The following is a 21,209-nucleotide window of genomic DNA, read 5'->3' as shown; positions in this document are numbered from 1 at the left end:
GTCTTTACTTTGTTTAGTTATTATCATTGTTAAACCAAATCATGTTCATGATTTCCCTTGACTAATGATACTGTTGTGATCTTCACTTCTGCATATTATTCCCTGCAACCTATTTGTTTTATGATCGAGTTTATTATTTGGTAATCTTAACTGATATACACATGATAGTTCAATAAGTCCATATCACTTAACTAAGTTGAAAGAATCTAAGTGTTTGGATGTTCTTCTTCTCTGTATCTGTATCTACTAACTCTAAGGATAATTTTTGTGCTTTCACTATGACCTTCTCATGACCATACTCAATTGTTCTTTATATTTGTAGGAAATTATCTTATTTGAATCAGACTGTCTTCTTCTCATGAATCTTTGTTGTATTTACATTCTGTTAAGGATAAGCTATCTTCCTCTTCATGGTGTAAGTTATGATCTTATTTGGATAAAGTTAACTAGTGATTGTTGCATAATTAATATTTTATGTCCCATGATCTATTGAGATCCTCAGATACATGTGTAATTCAAAACTTGTGCAGTATATCCATGTCCTTAATCTCTTTGAGCCACTATTGATTCCGTAAAGAATGCATGCACCTATCATTAACTTATCTTCCATGAATATAGGATTTAGACACTATACTATAATCAAGTAACACTTTAGAAGCTGAAGCATGATCACTTCATACCTACATACTGAACTAGACTTATGTTTGAGTTTGAATTTATTTTGATACAATGTTTCCATCTACTTTTTATACCAACATATTGATTTGGTTATGTAATTAGTTCTGTAATGTCCAACATTTCCTTGCTTATATGAGGTCACTATCTCACTTACCCTGTCTATGTGTAGTTGACTGAATATCACAAGTGTCTTGTTTGACTCTATAATACCATGTTTTGTTTTAAATCATGCCCAGTTTTTCTCTTTATTAATAATCTAAAACTGAACTTGACTCTCAAATCTGATGAAGTCCATCTATTAATACTATTGGAACATGATGACATGCTAATGCTATTAGAAGCATCACCCTTTTGAGATCATAGGAATCCCATGTTTGAACCTGTGAATTTATAGCCATGATGAGAGTTTAATCTCATTCCAGATGACCTTGATAACCTCTCTATAACAATGGCTGACCATGACTATTGGTTTAAATCTGCATTGATGATCTTTAAGGTGTTAAGTAGTGTTATTAATACCTGCTTGAATATGTTGCTCTTTAATGATGTAGCAGTATGACATGAGACTTCTATTTCTCATCTATATGTGTTCTAAATTCAGCCTCATTTAGGCTTACTTAATACGTGTTCCTTATTTAGTATCAAAAGTAATATGTGTTCTCTTGTGTTATTAAGGGAAAGTAAATATATTTTTGTCGTAAGTAATACTTAGTATTTAGTTTATATTGGAAGGGCCTCATTGGCACTTAAACTCGTAGGAAAAACATGTTGTTAGCGTTTAAGAGTATTTGGGAGCAGAGTTAGACTCTAGGTTGGGCTGCCCTCCCCAGCACAAGCATTGCCCCGAGCCTTGAGTCCCTTGGGAACTTTGAAGTTCCGGGGGATCCAAAGGGAGTATCGACCTCGAGTGGGATTCCCTCCTTAGTCCTTAATTCATTGACGCATTCAGTTCTTTAAGGGTTTAATGTTTAATGACAACGAAAGGTTTCCAATTTGAATTATTTGCTAAGTAAAACCACAACATTGATATATGACTCTTCCACAGTATTAATCCTTTTCCTATTTCAATTATCTGTTCGTAAGAGTATGATTTGTTGTTACATTATGCTAAAATATATTGACTATGCATCTAATGACTTTTGTTTTTTGACATGTACATTTGTTTGAGTCTCTAAGTTCCTGAGGAACTCAAACCCAATTCCATCTTTATTGCATTCCGTTGGGGAGTTCAAAGTTAGCCATATTCGCATCTTCTTTACCGCTTGGCATGTTTTCCTTAAGGCTAAATCACAGAGTCCGGTCTTCTTTTCCTCAGCTCTTTTATCATTATTTACTATCTCCTTAGTACAATTTAATGTTTCTGTTAGTTTTAAATTAATGTTAGTTGTACTTGTTATGTCTTTATTGTTGTTTTATCTCTCATATATATAACACATATATTAGATCACGTGCTTTTCTCTTATGCTTTAGTGTAAACTTAGGCAAGCCTTGAACAACATAAGATTTAAAAAAGAAATTAGTTAGTAGTAGATCCTTAATTCGCTTATTATAATATGCTCGCAAATTATTATGTTTTTGCTGAATTTTCTTTCCTTTAAAGATTTTAAAATCCATAACTTAGCAAAACAACAGCTCTATTTCAAAAAGGGAAATCAAATCTTAGCTTCATTCTTCAAAAAGGAAAAAAGCAGAATTTCAAGAATCATTGCCTTAAGGGATTTTCAGCAAATATTTTTTTCTTTAAGGACCTTCAAACCAAGGTATATCTTAGGTTCACTTTCTCAAACACCTCTTCACATGTACTGCAAATATGGACCACTTACATATATATTTCAAAACTCTCTCAACATATCTTTAAACCCCTTTACAAACTCACACTCCTCTTAAGTCTCACACCCTTTTTATACTCTCTCTTCGATATATAGTAAGCCATACTCTTTAATAGTAATTAAGAATAGTATAAATAATTGATGCCCAACTTAGTCTAAGTCCCATGGAGCTACCTCGGGTAGATTTTAAGGGGTGCCTAACACCTTCTTCTTAGAAGAACAAGAAACCTTACCCATAATCTCAGCGGTTAGTAAACTAATGAAGAATATGACTTAGTAATTAAATAGGTACCATAGTATACCTTAAAATATTAGGTGGCGACTCTCTTTCATCAACAATAGAGAATCCCAAGTTGAATCATGTCTTGACTAGTATAAAATAGGGTGCAACAATATGGCGACTCTGTTGGGGATACACACTTAGTTTCTGACCTTACAAGATTTAGACTAATTTGGATTTTGGATTTATTTGTACTTTGCTTTGATTATATCCGAAATTGTAATTACATGCTTACACGCCTTATTTGCTCCTTACAGTATGACCACCCTGCTTATTGCTACTATACCCTTGTTGGTTACTACTTTATATATACTGTCATCACATCTCCTCCAATCGAGTCTTGGTCATGCGAGGGTTGTCTTTTACACTCCTCTGAACCTTCTTCTCAAAACTCTCTAGTTTCAACGAATGGCTTTGTCAGGTCAACTGACATAACTTCTCGTAGTTCTCAATCCAATTCAAAAGTAGGAAATACTCTACTCTAGTAAAATAGGCCATACTGCATAAACCTTAGGTGAGTTGGTCCCTGGAACCAACACACAATTAGGGAAGCCACCCTAGTGTCAACGGGTCATGCACCCAACGGCATAATTTATGTGGAAAGACAAACAAACATGATAAGACACTTACAGATCCGAAGCAAATACTTACCCAAATATTTTTCTTCTACCCACCTCGGAAAATGTAAATCAACCAGAACATCCCCAAAATTAGCATGGTAATGGGAGCACTACATAAGCTGAAACAATGGTGGAAGAATATTGGTCAGGAATATGGAGACGAAGTTTGGATGCACCTATGGGCATTAATTCCATTAATAAACTTCCGAGCAGACAAGGTGCTCACTCGCCTGTTGATAGAATTTTGAGACCCAGCTAAAGTGGTGTTCAAATTTGCCAGCTGTGAGCTGGTACCGACATTGGAGGAAGTCACAAGTTTTACGAAGCTGACATTCAAAAGAAGAAAGCCAGTGCTACCAGTTACTATGCCTGGTTATCGGTTCTTGGATACTCTAGGTCTTACCAATAATAGAAGTCTCAGCAGTATCGAGGACGGATGGGTGAGCCTTGACCAAATGTTCGACAGGTTTGGGCACAATGAAAGTTACGAATGGTATTCAAGGGAGTTTCAATGTGACCAAGGGACGTGGAAAAGTCTCTAACCCATCACTTTCACAATGGCATTGTTAGGATTATTGGTCTTCCGACAACGAAAGGTCGTATCAACATCAACCTGTTACCAATGGTCTTGGCAACCTTCGGCGGCAATCTTCAAGCTACTTTGATGCTGATGGCGTTGGACGAGATGCTGAGAACTTTATCCACATGTGCACGAGGATACAATTTATTCAAAGGATGCAACTTGCTACTTCTGATTTGGGCTACTGAACACTTCTTCCAACAGGAGGCAACTATCGACTACTTTGTGGGTGTCAGCAGTATAATCTGCAGCCATAATCAAAGAACGAGACATTGGTTTTCCCCACATGAGCAGGAAGAATGGAGGGAAACACTGACCAATCTGACGGGAGAATGGATCAACTGGAAACTCTCTTGGTTAGGTGGAAGGGAAATCTTGAGGACTCCCCAAAAGTACTTCATTGAGTTGATCGGATTAGAAGGCATTCAACAATACTCACCTTTGTGAGTCCTCAAAAAATTTGGGATGATCTAAGATGTACCATTGTTGACAAGGACAGCGTTATACGAGGATGACTATAATGGCTAGATTCCAATTCTAATGATAAAGAGACTGCAAGAAGAGTGGAATGACCTGGTAACAATGCATATGGTTCAAATCTCATAGTGCACTCCCGAGTACTACGTTTGGATTAACGAAGAAGCAGAACTAGCCTGCCTAAACATAGATGGTATATCCTGGTTAGAGGACGTGGTGGTTGCTTTGCAGATTTACCATGAGATCCTGCCTCATTATCTTGTGACCACATCAATGCATCGTCAGGTGGTCCCAGGATCCATTGACCATATGTTACCACCGGCTGAAGAGGATGATCGGATAGTGAAATGCATCCAGATTGAGTCAAGCACGAATCTAGAAGAACATCCGCAGGAGGAGTCTAAATTCAACGATGATGAGGAAGAGTTTTAGGAAGACCCGGAGGAGGATCCGGAAGAGGATCCAGAAGAAAAGAAGGGTACATGAAGTGACTCAGGGGATGGTTATTAGAATTGATTGATTTCCCCTCCTTTCCCTACTTTGTACCTTTATCCCTAGTTCTCTCTTTTACTTTCCAAAAGGGAAAACTGTCTAAGACCATGAAACTTTATGATGTAACCCTTGTTACCACTTGTATCAGTCTAAATTATCAATAAAAACAGAATTGCTTCAGATCTAAATGTGCCAAGTCTAAATGACTGTCAAACATCCGAGAATTAGGCCTACCTCCGACATTGAGAGGTTCCTGGGAATTTTAGGAAAGTGTTAGCGGTAATGCACGGATTATCTACTCTATGTGATTTCCTGCTCCCATAAATGAAGAAACTGACTCTTTCTCTTTTCTTTTTTCTTTCTTCTATTTTTCTTTTGCTTTATTATTACACCTCAAAAAGAAAAGAAGGTTGGTTTGCGTCGACTAAAACTGGCGGAGCCACAATACAATCTAAGGTCTAAGGAAAAGATGTCAGCCGCAGAAGACCCAACTAAACATGCTTTGGTCATAGCCGACAACCCGGAGTGATCGGGGGAAAAGGACAGTACTAAGAATAATGGACATGTGGCTAGAATGGCTCATGAAATGGAGTCCTTAAGAGAGGAGGTACAACATATAAGATAATTGGTGCACCTGGCCATGACAACACTTCTTCAACCACCCACATTGCCTTCTTTGGATTCACTTCCAAATCATTTTCCTTCAACATCACGCGAAAACAACAACATTCCAACCTCAACCCCCCACCACTCAAGTCATACCTGTAGTACCCCCGCTAACCCACCAAATCCCCCTATTCACACTCCCTACGTACCACAGTACCCTCAGACATCACAGAACCCGCCTATTACCGCTAATGCAACTACCTCTCCTCATGACAGAGTCACTTACACCACCAACTAGCACATATCTTTGGCACATGCCGCTACTCATGAGAGGTACGTTCCCTCTATATATGTCGTTATCAAACCTACCTTTACAGTACCCATTACGGTCAGCGTGCCATGTGAGATCGATCAGTACGCCATGATGGAGAGAGAGGCCAGGCGTAAGGAAGAAAAGTTGGTATCTGAGTAGTTGCAAATATTGAGAAGGCAAGTGAAGTGTCTCCAAATTGCCCGAAGAAGTGAAATCCTGGACTATGAGGACCTGTGCATTCACGCAGATGTGGATATGCCAGTAGGGTACAAACCTACAAAGTTCGATGTCTTCGATGGGATAGGGGACCCTCACACACATTTAAGGGCTTATGTTGACAAGTTGGTCGGAGTAGGAAGGAATGAGAAACTAAGGATAAAATTGTATATAAGGAGTCTGACATGAGAAGCACTCACCTGGTATACCTGACAGGACCCGCGAAATTGAAGAACTTGGCAAGATATGGAGGAGGACTTCATGAACCGTTTTTGATTCAATACAGAGATCACTCCTGATCGGTTCGCGTTGGTGAACTTGCAGAAAAAACCATCTGAGTCATTTGAAGAATATGCATGACGGTGGTGGATAGAGGCTGCCAGGGCTTAACCGCCGTTGGATGACAGTGAACTAACCAAGTACTTCATCCGAGCCCAAGAAGGAATATACTTTGAAAAGATGATGGCGATGATGGGTCAAAAGTTCCCCGAGCTGGTTAAGATGGGAGATTTCATAGAATAGAGCATAAAATCTAGTAAGGTGCAATCTATAGAAGCATTGCAAGCGGACAACAAATCCATCCAGTCAAGATCAATCGGTAGCGGGAAGAAAAAGAAAGAAGATGTCTCAGCAGTCGTCCCCTACTACCAAACGAACCCATCTCATGGAAGCACCTCTTATTCCCCAAACAACCACTCACCACCATCCAAGATGGCCATTAAGGAGATGATTAAATACGGATACAGGCCGGGAACATGGTTGGGAGCCAACTCAGATGGAATCATAGAGCTAATTGAACACAACGGGCAGAAATGAAGGGCTGGCATAGTATGTGCCATAGCATGTTGCAAGTCCGGGACAAAGTTCAACACCCAAAGATGATATCATCGATGGGATGGGAAAGTTGTTCGTGAATATAATTAAAGAATATTGTGAAAGAACTGACATCAAGACCTCAACTATTAGTGATGCCGAACAAGGGGAATAGCTGTAGAATATGACAGCCAGTCCATCTTTGGTTCGTCGGGAGTCTTGGTAGTATGGAACTGTAAAAGTTTTGTTTTGAAATAGCACGGTCAATTGAGGCATGTACCATGTCGGTACCTTTTTGTCATTTGCCTCTTGTTAACACTTAAGACGTTCCCTTTTTATGAAATAAAAAGAATCATTTTCCTAAATATCGAAACTCTATTTTATTGCTTTATTTATACCTAGCCTTTCTTTTCAGTAATCAAACCGATAAAAAATTGTGTTCCGTAATTACGACATGTAACGAAACCGCTGAGCACAACTACCCGGATTACGAGTAATATGATGAGAGTATGATGCCAGACAATCTCCCATATGCGATCAAACAGCTGGAGAGTCAAAAGAAGCCCAACTTTGAATAAACGAAAGTAGTCAATCTTGGAAGCGAAGAAGACGTGAAAGAAACCAGAATCAACATTCACCTAGAAGTCGAGCAAAAGGAAAACATAATTGAGCTCCTCCGACAATACGTCAACGTGTTCGCTGGTCCTATGATGACATGCCAGGATTAAGCACTGACATTGTCTCGCATTGACACCCCACTGGCCCTACCAGACCGCCGGTCAAGCAGAAGCCCAGGAAGTTCAAACCTGATTTAAGTATGAGGATAAAAGAAGAGGTGACCAAACAAATAGAAGCAAATGTGGTAAGGGTCACCAACTACCCAAGCTGGTTGGCAAACATCGTCCTAATGCCCAAGAAGGATGGGAAGATCAGAATATGTGTGGATTACCGAGATCTCAACAAAGCTAGTCCAAAAGACGATTTCCCCTTGCCAAATATCCACATTCTCATCGACAGTTGTGCGAAGCATGAACTGCAGGCATTTGTGGATTGTTTCACCACACCTTAGGGAGTCTACTGTTATAGGGTTATGTCATTCGGTCTCAAGAACGCCGGCGCCACCTATATGAGGGCCATGATGACCCTCTTTCATGACATGTTTCATAAGGAGATCTAACTGCATATGGATGATGTCATCATAAAATCTCGAAAGAGTTCAGAGCACTAGGACGACTTGAGAAATTTTTTCGAAAGCCTACGAAGGTACAGTTTGAAGTTTGACCTAGCAAAGTGCACGTTCGGAGTCCTCGCTGGAAAACTATTGGGTTTTATCGTAAGCAGGAAAGGGATAGAACTTGACCCATCAAAAATCAAGGCCATCTAGGAATTACTGCCACCAAAGAGCAAGAAAGATGTCATGAGTTTCTTGGGAAGATTGAATCATATCAGTCGTTTCATAGCCCAGTCCACGGTAATCTGCGAACCTATTTTTAAGCTGCTAAAGAAGGATGCTGCCAAGAAATGGACGGAGGAGTGCCAGAAAGCTTTCCACAGAATCAAAGAGTATCTTTCAAACCTGCCAGTGTTGGTTCCCCCTGAACCAGGGAAACCATTGTTGCTCTATTTGTCAGTCTCGGATAATGCCTTCGGCTGTGTATTAGGGGCAGTATGACAAAACGGGGAGAAAGGAGCAGGCCATCTACTACTTAAGCAAGAAGTTCACACCATGCGAGGCCAAGTATACTTTGATAGAGCGCACTTGTTGTGCTCTGACTTTGATTGCTCAGAAGCTAATGCATTACATATTGGCATACACTACGCATTTGATATCTCAGCTCGACCCACTCAAGTACATTTTTCAGAAGCCAATGCCTACCGGGAAGCTAGCTAAATGGAAAAATCTCCTCAGTGAATTTGACATTCTGTACATAACTCAAAGGGCTATCAAAGGACATGTTTTAGCCGACCACGTTGCTGAAAATCCAGTGGATGGGGATTACGAACCACTTACCACATATTTCCCTGATGAAGAAGTACTATTTGTCAGGGAAGATATTGCAGAATTATACCCTAGATGGAGGATGTTTTTCGATGGAGCAGGAAACTTCAAAGGAGTTGGGATTGGGGCAGTTCTGATTTCGGAATCTGGACAACACTATCCAGCATCGACAAAGATAAGATTTTCTTGTACCAATAATATGGCAGAGTATGAGGCATGCATCTTTGGAATCAGAATGGTAGTCAACTTGAACATCAAAGAACTTTTGGTCATAGGAGATTCTAATTTGCTGATCCACCAAGTCCAAGGAGAATGGTCAACTAAGAATGTCAAGATACTGTCGTACTTGCACTTCGTGAAATAACAATGCAAAAGGTTCACGAAGATAGAGTTCAGGCATGTCCCCAGAATTCATAACGAGTTCGCAGACGCCCTTGCGACCTTTTCATCTATGATTCAGCATCTAGACAAGAACTACATCAATCCCATCAAGATAGAAATCAAGGATCAACATGCTTATTGCGTCCATGTGAATGAAGAACCAGATAGTAAACCTTGGTATCACGACATCAAGAAGTTCCTTGCGACCCATGAGTACTTAGAAAATGCTAGTAATGGTCAAAAGCTAGCCCTCGGGAGGTTAGCAAACAATTTTTTTCTCAACGGGGAAGTCTTGTATGGTAATACACCAGACTTAGGTTTACTGAGGTGTGTAGACGCTGCCAAAGTAACCAGACTATTAGAAGAAATGCATGCAGGGACGTGCGGACCCCACATGAACAGGTTCACGCTAGCCAAGAAGGGTTTGAGAGCTGGATACTTTTGGATGACTATGGAAAGTGACAGTATCCGCTATGTGCATAAGTGTCACTAGTGCCTCATTCACAGAATTTTATCAGGGTTCCACCAAATGAATTAAATGTAATGGGTTCACCCTGACCTTTCGCCGCTTGGGGCATGGATGTGATAGGACCATAGAGCCTGCAGCATCAAATGGACATCGTTTCATTCTGGTAGCCATCGACTATTTCACCAAATGGGTTGAAGCATCTACTTACAAGGTCGTCACAAAGTATGTGGTGGCAGATTTTGTCTGGAACAACATCGTTTGCAGATTTGGGATACCAGAATCTATCATCACTAACAATGCCGCTAACCTCAATAGTGACCTCATGAGAGAAATCTGTGAGAAGTTCAGAATTGTCCACCATAATTCCATAGCCTACAGATCACAAATGAATGGGGCAGTCGAGGCTGCTAACAAGAATATCAAGAGGATTCTGTGAAAGATAGTGGACAATCACAGACAATGGCTTAGGAAGTTACCTTTCTCTATATTAGGTTACCGGACTATCATTAGAGCATCTATTGGGGCAACGCCGTACATGTTGGTTTATGGCACCGAATCAGTGATACCTACAAAAGTTGAAATACCGTCCTAAAGAGTCATTCAAGAAGAAAAATTGGAAGATGCAGAGTGGATACGGGACATGCAAGAATAGCTCATGCTCATTGATGAGAAAAGAATGGATGCATTATGTCATGGCCAGTTATACCAGAACAGGATGGCCAGTGCATTTAACAAAAGAGTGAAGCCTCGCCAATTCACACTGGGGAAGTTGGTTTTGAAGAAAATCTTTCCCCATCAAGAAGAAGTTAAAGGGAAGTTTGCACCAAACTGGCAAGGTCCTTACGTAGTCCATAAAGCGTTGTCTGGTGGAGCTCTAATCTTAGCATAAATGAATGGAAGAGTCAGCACGAAGCCAATCAACTTGGACGCAATCAAGAGATATTACGCCTGAAGACAGACAAAATTAGTGTTTTTGATGTAGCAGAACTACGTTCAACCTGACTTCCCACGGAGGGATACGTAGGCAACCCACATAGGGATCAATGTCTCTCTCCCTTTCTTTTATAATATAAAAACCAAATATCATTTTTGTATATTGTTTAGGAACTACGCCGAATTGATTTCCTCATAAAGGAATACGTAGGCAATCCTCCTAGGATTCACTCGTCTTTTGTAATTGAACTATGTTCTAGCCTGATTCCATTTGGATACGTAAGCTGTCTGAGTCAAACTCAAACATTTTAATTTCTTAATATCATCATTTTGCATGTGTTTTAATTTCCATTTGGGACCACACTGGGGCAAATGACGGACCCGCCACTTGCCTAAGATTATCTCTCCTCGTTTTACATTTAATTTTCTAGTATAGCTAAGGCTAACTCTTGAATCCTTTGTAGTGCTTCGGAATCAGACAACTGACACAGAAATCTGTATATAGCAAACGGTGTGCTCAATCAATCAGAGCAACCTGTAAAAATCACACATCGGCTTCGCCAACAGAAATCTGTATATAGAAAACTGCATGCTCAATCAATCGGTGCACCCTATACAAATCGCGCGTCGTCTTCACCGATCGAAGTTTTGTAAATAGAAAAAGGTCGGGTCAACCAATCGGAGCACCCTATACAAATCGCACGTCGACTTTACCAATCGAAGTCCTGTATATAGCAAACCGCCAGCTCAGTCAATCGGAGCGCCTTGTACAAATCGAATATCGGCTTTGCCAATTGGAGCCTTATATATAGCAAACTTGAAACATCGCCAACAAAAGGCAATTTGCAGCACCGCTTCATCAATCACGGATGCCAGAATAGACAATCGCAAACCTCATCACCAACGTTCTGCCATTAATGGCCGCAACCTAGCTTCGCAGTTAAGAGTATCTCTTGGGCATGCTTATATTTCATTTCGCTATTACTTTGAATGTTTTAACGTTTTGTTCGTGCAACTTTAGGCATGATTATGATTTTAATCAATCACCCCCGAGCGGAGAATACTTTACATTTCAATACAAAGCTCTCCCAAGAAGCGGAGACGCACTCTACAAATCAAGCTCTCCCAACAAATGGGGACATCTCTCAGTGCAAAGCTCTCCCAGCAAACGGAGACGTACTTTACCAATCAAGCTCTCCCAACAAGCGGAGACAATTTTCAAATGCTCCGATAGCTGCAGAACGGTACACAGCCCGGCTAACAAATTGAATCAGGATCAAGTATCCCATCATCCCAATCCTAAATAACGTCTCGCTGGCAGACAGACATCATCATTCATGCATCATTTACATCGCATCTTAATATATTCTGCATTACAATATATTAGTATGTGTTTATTTCATTTTGTTTTGCAGGAACAAACACCGCAGCGTGGAATTGTTTCTTAGCAGCAGACCGAACTACAACGCAATAGGGACAGCCAACCTAATAGCGGGCCCAAGATCCCAGCTCAAGATGATCAGCGAGCTCAAAATTTTGAATCATTCAAATCAGGCCGCAAACTTCAAGCTATCATAAGTGACCAATCTTCCGCCTCGCCGTAATGCCACAGTACGATACTTGGGCAATTCCTGCAAGTACCATTTTACCAAAATTCCTACTCCAGAACTACATGAGGCCTAATCCTCGTTAAGCCCGAGGTATGTAAGCAATTCAAAACTAGAATTCGGCCCAATATTCCCAAACTTTCCTAGATTCTTCCTCAACTCAATTCTGTAACTCATAATTTTCATGTCATTCTTGCAATGTGTGCCTAAAGCCAGGACAAAATTGGCTTTGGTTTAATTTCTTTGCACGAAAATTCTTTCATTGTCTCCGGTCAAAGAGGGGCAGCTTTTGACGGCCAATTTTGACCCTCCCCTTTTAAGTTAATTTATTTATACTTAATAATTTACAATAAATGTTCTTAAAGTATTTTCCAGTAATGAATATCTATTTTTCACAAATTAACCAAGCATTAGTTTTAAAATTAATCACATAGTATTGACATTCTGTAATTACTAATATATTTGCAATTTTTGGATTATTAAAATAATTTCCATACATAGGTTCCATAATTAATTTACTAAATTACCCTTTCATTTCTAATTAATTAGATTACTATATGAAAATTCGAAATTAGTACAATTTAGAAACAAAGTATTTTTACAAATAATTAATCACAATAATTTGTAGTATTTAATAATTATAATTTCTACTATGTTTTATTAAAAATAATTAAGTTATTTAAATAAATCTCTAAAGGGTAGAAAGGCAAAGAGGCTACAATTGCAATTCCTCAATTAAACACAAGATGGTCATTTCTTAAATTATTTTAGCCCAAATATACAGCCCAATCTGGAAATACCCAGCCCAAGTCCACCCCTATCTTTCCACCATGGCAATCCATGTCATCATGTTTGAACTAATTACAGTGTGCCACGTCATCGCTCTCAAACACTCACACAAGAAACACACTACATCCGGACCATTGATACAAATGATCAACGGTTCACAATTAAACTAATTTTTCTTTAGTGATTTATCTCTATCGTTTGATTAAAAGAGATCCAACGGTCGCTTTTTTCCAATAAATGTTTTATCTTCGAAATTTTGGAGTCGTGGATCACAATTGATCGAACGGCTCCCGTTTTAAACCCGGAGACAACCCCAACCCTAATTATTCTCCCCCAATACCAGCCGCCCCCTTCCCAAACCCCTCTCTTTTCTCTCATCTCTTCGAGCCCCATCAGTCATGCAACCTTGCACAAATCAGTGCAAGGCCATAAAACTCTTAATCAAATCGTCATTCTATGCTTCTCCATCCCCAAATCCTGCTGATTTTTCCTGTTTGTGCTTGGAATATGAAACACCAGAACATGACCAGGAAAATCAAAGCACCATTTTCGTTTTGCTTCTCAAATCCAACTAGCAGAATCGAATTGCTTCGTCCCTAGGCTATGAAGTTTGAGGCTTTATTTTATTTTTCTAACATATTTGATTTTAAAATCCTAATCTAAAATCCTAGACTAATCAATGCAAGGCAAATCCTCATAATCCATTATGCTCTGTCAAAATTAGTGGCATGCACGGCCTTCCCGCATCATTAATTATCATTATTCTTGGTCCAGATGTCAATCGCAGAGACCTATGGACATTGGGCCTTTACCTGGCGGATTTTGCTCTCAAAGGGCAGTCCTCCTCTCTCTCAGGTAAAGTTTCATAATTTCTCCCTATATTTCTTTAGATTTTCCCTAATCTTGCTCATATCATCAGCTCCTCATCATCTTCCACTGTGATTTTGAATCTTGTTGAACCCTAGAGGCATTGCATGCCACTATAAAAGAGGTATTCAATGCTCTCACCTAACATACACATACAAATACGAACACACTAAGCACGCAAAGACACTGAGAAATTTAGGGTTTCTAGGCTTAGTTTTTTTACTGTTTTCCTTTTCTTGTGTTGAGTTATATCACTTGTTAAACTTGAGGGTTCTGGGATTTTGAGCAACAAAAAGAGTTCGTTTGGTCTGCTACCCTCAAAAAGGTCAGTATCTCTTTCCCTTTTTATTTTTTTTCATCTCTTTGAATGATTCAGATATGTCGAATTAGATTCTGTAGATTATAATTATTCTACATGTGTTTAACATGTTGATATTTGTTATTTGTTAATTTAACGTCTTCTTGTGATTCGCTTATTTGTCATCAGTCTTTAAACGATAAGTTGATTAAATCATAAATGATACATGTTGATCTCTGTTCTGAGTTTTCTAACAGTCTCCATGCCTAAGTTCTTATGTGTTTATATTCAGCATAAACTTCATAGTTTTTATTGAACTACAGTGAGTTAATCTATGTCTTGTCATATCTCTGAAGTTTTGTGAGCCTTTGAAGTTGAGTTTAATACCTGATAATTAAAACTAAGGTGACTTATATTCCCCTGCTTTTTAACCTTGAGCCTGAACTAAAAATGTCTAAATACTTTCCTCTTCGCTTGTGTTTGTTAAACTGTTTCAGAGTTACCACTATAGTTTTTACTTTGTTTAGTTATTATCATTGTTAAACTAAATCTTGTTCATGTTTTCCCTTCACTAATGATACTGTTGTGATCTTCACTTCTACATTTTATTCTCTGCAGCCTATTTATTTTATGATCGAGTTCATTATTTGGTAATCTTAACTGATATACTCCTGAAAGTTCAATAAGTCCATATCATTTAACTAAGTTGAAAGAATCTAAGTGTTTAGATGCTCTTCTTCTCTATATCTGTATCTACTAACTCTGAGGGTAATTTCCGTGTTGTCACTATGACCTTCTCATGATAATACTCAAATGTTCTTTACATTTGTAGGAAATTATCTTATTTGCATCAGATTGTCTTCTTCTCATGAATCTTTGTTGTATATACATTCTGTTAAGGATAAGCTATCTTCCTTTTCATGGTGTAGTTATGATCTTGTTTGGATAAAGTCAACTGGTGATTGGTGCATAATTAAGTTTGTTTGTCCCATGATCAGTTGAGATCCTCACATACATGTGTTTGTTATCTGTACATTCTCCATGTAGTAGAGAAATTAAACTACAAATCATGTTAGAAATCATGTTTAGACTATGTGTTAGCACTGTAGGGACCCACAAAGGTCGTGTATATGCTGAATTATCTTCTAAATTGTTGTTTTGTACTCAGTCGCAGTTTTACTTGTTATAATATCTCAGTCACTATTATTCCTTATTGATACATTATATCATTTCTGTTGGGGCTAACTTTCATGATTACTGAGAGCCCGAGAGACTGGAGAGATTGATGACTGAGTGAGGCCAAGGGCCTGATTGTGAGATAGTTATACTATAGCATGTGAGTTGTCCGTGCAGCACATGAGTTGTCCGTGCGGGTCTAAATATTATACTATAGCACGTGAGTTGTCCGTGCAACACGTGAGTTATCTATACGGATTATAGTGCTTGGGTTGAAGGAGTCCCTCCGGAGTCTGCACATACCCCCGGTGAGCGCAGGTACCTACTGAGTGCGAGTGCCGAGTGCTGAGCGAATAGGAGGGCTGAGTGACTGTGGCCCTGAGAGGATACATTTGATTTCACTATTGTTGCACTTAGCTGCCATGTATCAGTGTCTTGAAATTTCTGAAATATATTACACTCTGTTTCAGTTAAACTTGACATGAAATTACTGTTTTGGCCTTAATTGTCGAACTTGAAAGCATGCCTACCTTCCTATGTATAAATCACTGTAATTGAACTATGATTCTGAAGCTCATCACTACTTTCAATTCTTTATTTTGTTACTTACTAAGTTGTTTGTACTCACGCTACACCCTTACTTCGTGTGCAGATCCAGGTATTTCTGGACATGGAGGGTATTGATTTCCGCGCACAGTTGATTTTCTGGAAATTTTGAGGTAGCTGCCGGTGTTTCGCAGACCTTGTCTCTCTTTCCCTATCTTTTCACTTATTGTATTTAGTTTCAGACTATATTAGATAGTGTTTTCCAGACTTGTGATGTATAGATGCTTATATACTTAGTGACACCTCGATGTTGGGAATTTCTGCGTTGTGTTTTTCTTTGGTATCCCTAGAGGGGGAGGCCAATCGGGGGGCGGTCAGGCCCGATTTTATGCTATCCCTACCAGACCAGATATTGTTGCCTTCGATGCAGTGATCACAGGTATTGTCTCAGTATGCCACAGGGATGCCTCTACATTATTTTACCCTAGTTCCACTTATTCTTATGTATCATCATATTTTTCTCATTATCTGGATATGCCTCATGAGTCTTTAGCTTCATCTGTTCGTGTATCTACGTTAGTGGGCGATACTATTTTTGTGGACCGTGTATATCGATTGTGTGTAGTGACTATTGGGAGATTGGAGACTAGACCTGATCTCTTATTACTTCGTATGGTGGACTTCGATATGATCTTAGGTATGGATTAGTTATCTCCATGTCATGCTGTTTTGGATTGTCATGCTAAGACCGTGATGTTGGCGATGCCGGGGTTGCCAAGGACGAGTGGAGAGGTTCTCTAGACTATGTTCCTAGCAGAGTCATTTCATATTTGAAGGCCCAGTGGATGGTTGATAAGGGTTGTTTATCTTATTTGTCCTTTGTGAGGGATGTTGGAGCTGATACTCCTGCTATTAATTCTGTTCCGGTAATGCGAGATTTTCCTGATGTCTTTCCTGTAGACCTGTCGGGCATGCCGCCCCACAGGGATATTGATTTTAGTATTCACTTGGCGTCGTGCACTCAGCCCATTTCTATTCCACCATATCGTATGGCACCGACTGAGTTGAAGGAATTAAAGGAGCAGCTTTAGGAACTCCTTGATAAGGGGTTTATTAGTCCTAGTGTATCGCCCTGGGGTGCTCCTGTCTTGTTTGTAAAGAAGTAGGATGGTTCTATGCGAATGTGTATTGATTATCGCCAGTTGAACAAGGTTACAGTGAAGAACATATATCCATTGCCACATATTGATGACCTATTTGATCAGCTCTAAGGTGCTAGGGTGTTCCCTAAGATTGACTTGCATTCAGGCTATCATCAGTTGAAGATTCGGGAGCCAAATATCCCGAAGACCACTTTTAAGACTCGGTATGGTCATTACGAGTTCCTTGTGATTCTTTTGGGCTGACCAATGCCCTAGCAGTATTCATGCACTTGATGAACAATGTATTTATTGAATACATTTTGGTGTACTCCCGGAGCCGGGAGGATCATGATCAGAACATGAGGATTGTGCTCCAGAGCTTGAGAGACGAGAATGTGTATTGATTATCGCCAGTTGAACAAGGTTACAGTGAAGAACATGTATCCATTGCCACGTATTGATGACCTATTTGATCAGCTCCAGGGTGCCAGGGTGTTCTCTAAGATTGACTTGCGTTCAAGCTATCATCAGTTGAAGATTCGGGAGCCAAATATCCCGAAGACTAATTTCAAGACTCGGTATGGTCATTACGAGTTCCTTGTGATGTCTTTTGGAATGACCAACGCCCTAGCAGATTCATGCACTTGATGAACAATGTATTTATTGAAGACACTCTTGTGTACTCTCGGAGCCAGGAGGATCATGAGCAGAACCTGAGGACTTTGCTCCAGACCTTAAGAGAAGAGAAGTGGTATGCAAAATTTTTGAAGTGTGAATTTTGCCTAGATTCAGTGGCATTTTTGGGCCATGTGGTATCGAGTGGGGGGATCAAGGTAGATCCGAAGAAGATTCAAGCAATGTAGAGTTGGCGCAGACCATCCTCATCTACGAAAATCCAGAATTTTCTTGGCTTGGCAGGGTAATACTGTCGATTTGTAGGGTTTCTATTCTGTTGCAGAACCTATGACCAGATTGACCCAGAATGGTGCTCCGTTCAGGTGGACAGAGGATTTTGAGGAGATATTTCAAAAGTTCAAGACTGCTTTGACTACATCCCCAGTGTTGGTGTTGCCTACTGGTTCAGGGTCCTGTATGGTATATTTTTATGCCTCCCGCATTGGACTCGGTACGGTGTTGATGCTGGACGGTAGGGTGATTGCCTATGCGTCTAGACAACTAAAGGTGCATGAGAAGAACTATCATGTCCACGACCTCGAGTTAGCAGCGATTGTTCATGCCTTGAAGATCTGGTGGCACTATTTGTATAGTATCCCTTGTGAGGTTTTCACCGATCACCGGAGTCTACGGCATCTGTTTAAACAGAAGGATCTTAACTTGCGGCAGTGGAGATGGTTGAAGCTGCTTAAGGATTATGATATCACCATCCTCTATCATCCCGGAAAGGCCAATGACGTGGTCGATGTATTGAGTCGCAAGGTAGAGAGTTTGGGGGATGTTCTTAAGTAGGGGAGGATGTAAGGACCCGTAAAAATTTTAACCAAAAACTCGGGGATTCGTGGTACCAAGATAGATTCCTGCGTTACTATAGTAAAAATTCTTCTGGGTGAGCTTGCGAGCCGCGGTTCGGACTTTTTGGGTTGAACAGTACCCTACGGACTGAGAGGAAAATGTTTCGCAGAAGAACTCATTTTTGCGACCCATTATGGGGCCGCATAATCACTCTGCGGACCGCATAATGGCCGTAGAGTGAAGAAGTAAGTTTGGCCAACTTGAGGTCAGTTTTGCTGTCGATTATGCGATCGCATAATCGTTATGCGGACCGCATATCGATCGCATAATTCCTCTTGGATTTCTACGGAGGGAGTTCTGCGGTGCACTATGCGACCGCAGAACAAGTATGCGGACCGCATACTGGTTGCATACCTGAGCCGAAAGTTTAGGCCCCTGAGGGACATTTCTGCGGTCACTTTGCGGACCGCATAACCATTATGCGGTCGCATATCCCACCGTAGACCTGTGTCAAGGAACCATTTTTCTTAAATTAAAACCCGACCCCTATTCCGTTAAAACACCCATTTAGTCTATTTTGAAGCTCATTTCAGATATTTCTAGTGAGAGAGAGAGAGGGTTCTAGAGGGAGGGCCTAATTCCCATCAATTAATCTTCAACCATAACTCAAAGCTTGGAAATATTCAAGTAGAGCACCAAATTCTTCATCCAAAAAGGTAAGACTTCATCACCCCAGCTCTGAATTTCAAACATAGCAATAATGGGGTATTAATAAGATGGTCCATGGGTGTGAGGGTTGTTTATCTTGCATGCATGTGATAACGAGTGTGGGAAAAATAAAAAATAAACTAGAACCATGAACGTTTTCCTAATTTTGGATTCAATTTGTGTATTGCAAAAAATAGATTGAGGTTGCTAAGGGTTCCTGATAATTGTAGAGTCTAAAGAAGCACAATTGAGGTATGTATGTCTAACTCTCTTCTTCTTAGAATCGAACTCATGGTGTCCGAATAATTGGTGTATGTTCCAACTTGACCGTACTAGAATTGTTTGCCTTATTGTGTTGGATTGAAAGATTCATGCTCCCTAATTGTTTTAGATGTTTACCATATCATCATGCTATTTGAGAACATGACTATGATTTTCGTAGCTCCTTCCCTTATGTGCGCAATGCCTTATGTGATGGTACTTATCGATATGAATGATGACGGTATTTGAACGAAAGATGTGCCCAAGTTCCAAGAACTACTTAATAAATGAGACTGTTTGTGCTATTTAACGAAAGATGGGAAAGAAGTGTGAATTGGGTGAATAATTGAAAGAGGTTATGTCTCAAGTGAGATGGCTTAGCAGATCGGGCTGAGATCGGACGCCATACTGTACATATGGTGGCATTTGTGTTGGAATTATTGATTTACATTATGGATATGGATATGTCTCACTTGAGATGGCTTAGTCGGTCGGGCCGAGACCGGACTCCGTGTAAAAACACGGTGGCATTGTGAGTTGTGGCTTTGAAACTAAATATTATTAACCTAAAAAGAGGGAAGAATTGAACTGGAAACTATGTGATCCTTACTTGGTGTTTCTTTGTATTTCTATGGAGTACTTATTGATTATTGTGACTGCCTTCTCTCTGGTTCACTATTCATTCTACTAAGATTGGTGTTTGCCTTACATACTAGTGCTATTCGATAGTACTAACGTCCCTTTTGCCGGGGGCACTACATCTTTGAATGGATGTAGGTGGTTCCATCGCAGATAGTGCTGATCGCAGATAGTGGTGCACTCCCTCACACTCATCATAGCAGTCTTGGTGAGCCCCATTTCTTCCTGGGGTCATGTAGTCCTTTTCTTGTATAAGTTTTCATATTTTGAGGTATAGCCCGGGGCCTTGTTGCCGGCATTATCATGTTGCTCTTTTGTACCCTTAGAGACTCTGTAGATGTTTATGTGGGTCATGTATGTGTGTTGTGGTGGTCGTTGGATCGAGTTGTATTTTGGAAACTTAACTATGGCATAATGTATATAATGAAAATTGGAGTAGCAACATTTATGCATGTATACCGAATCTCTCCCCTATTTAGTAGATGATAACGCGTCCTCTTTTCGGATCATGAATGAGTCGGGTAGGGAAGGTCTAATAGGCTTGCTCGATCGAGTTCACTCGGTTGAGCGCCGGTCGCGCACCCCGAGGTTGGGGCGTGACACCTACGGTCATACCCGGTCACAAAGCCAAACGTAGCACCCGTTTGAAACTTCGTCACCTCATGTACACGTCACTAATCACATAACATGGATAAGCAATCGGGGCTAAATCCTAAGGGGTTTTCCCTCACACAAGGTTAAACAAGATACACACCTCAAACAAGACAAATTAGTACTTTAAAAATCCCGTACCGCACGAATAAACCTCCGGTTGTCCCGAATCTAGCTAAAATAATAGAATAACATCAATAAAAGCGATAGGATATAACCACGAACAATAAAGCTATGATATTGAACAAAAGTCAAAAAGTCAACCCGGGATTACCTCCCGCAACCCGGCAAAAGTCATAAATTCTAAACATCGATTCGAATATGAGTCCAACCATATAATTAGGGGTTCAAATCCTCAAAATTATATTT

General features: G+C 40.0%; 1 protein-coding gene across 1 annotated transcript; it reads left to right on the top strand.

Moving 5' to 3' along the window:
- The first annotated feature begins 7,721 nt into the window (after positions 1–7,721).
- LOC138892692 (uncharacterized) lies at positions 7,722–9,267 on the top strand. The gene is made up of 2 exons (XM_070176428.1): positions 7,722–7,943; positions 8,566–9,267. Exons 1-2 carry the CDS (start codon positions 7,722–7,724, stop codon positions 9,265–9,267), a joined length of 924 nt encoding a protein of 307 aa, XP_070032529.1.
- The last annotated feature ends 11,942 nt before the right edge of the window (positions 9,268–21,209 follow it).

This window comes from Nicotiana tomentosiformis, chromosome 5, assembly GCF_000390325.3.
Source record: "Nicotiana tomentosiformis chromosome 5, ASM39032v3, whole genome shotgun sequence".
NCBI classification, from domain to species: domain Eukaryota; kingdom Viridiplantae; phylum Streptophyta; class Magnoliopsida; order Solanales; family Solanaceae; genus Nicotiana; species Nicotiana tomentosiformis.
The sequence above is the reverse complement of the archived record's forward strand: the minus strand, read 5'-3'. Positions and strand labels throughout refer to the sequence as shown.

What these genes read in the sequence shown, in the direction of transcription:
- LOC138892692 (XM_070176428.1), top strand. Translation starts at nt 7,722, where the DNA reads ATGAGGATAAAAGAAGAGGTGACCAAACAAATAGAAGCAAATGTGGTA. An exon ending in GTGCGAAGCATGAACTGCAG is followed by an intron (nt 7,944 to 8,565) that starts GCATTTGTGGAT and finishes GCTGTGTATTAG; the next exon opens with GGGCAGTATGACAAAACGGG.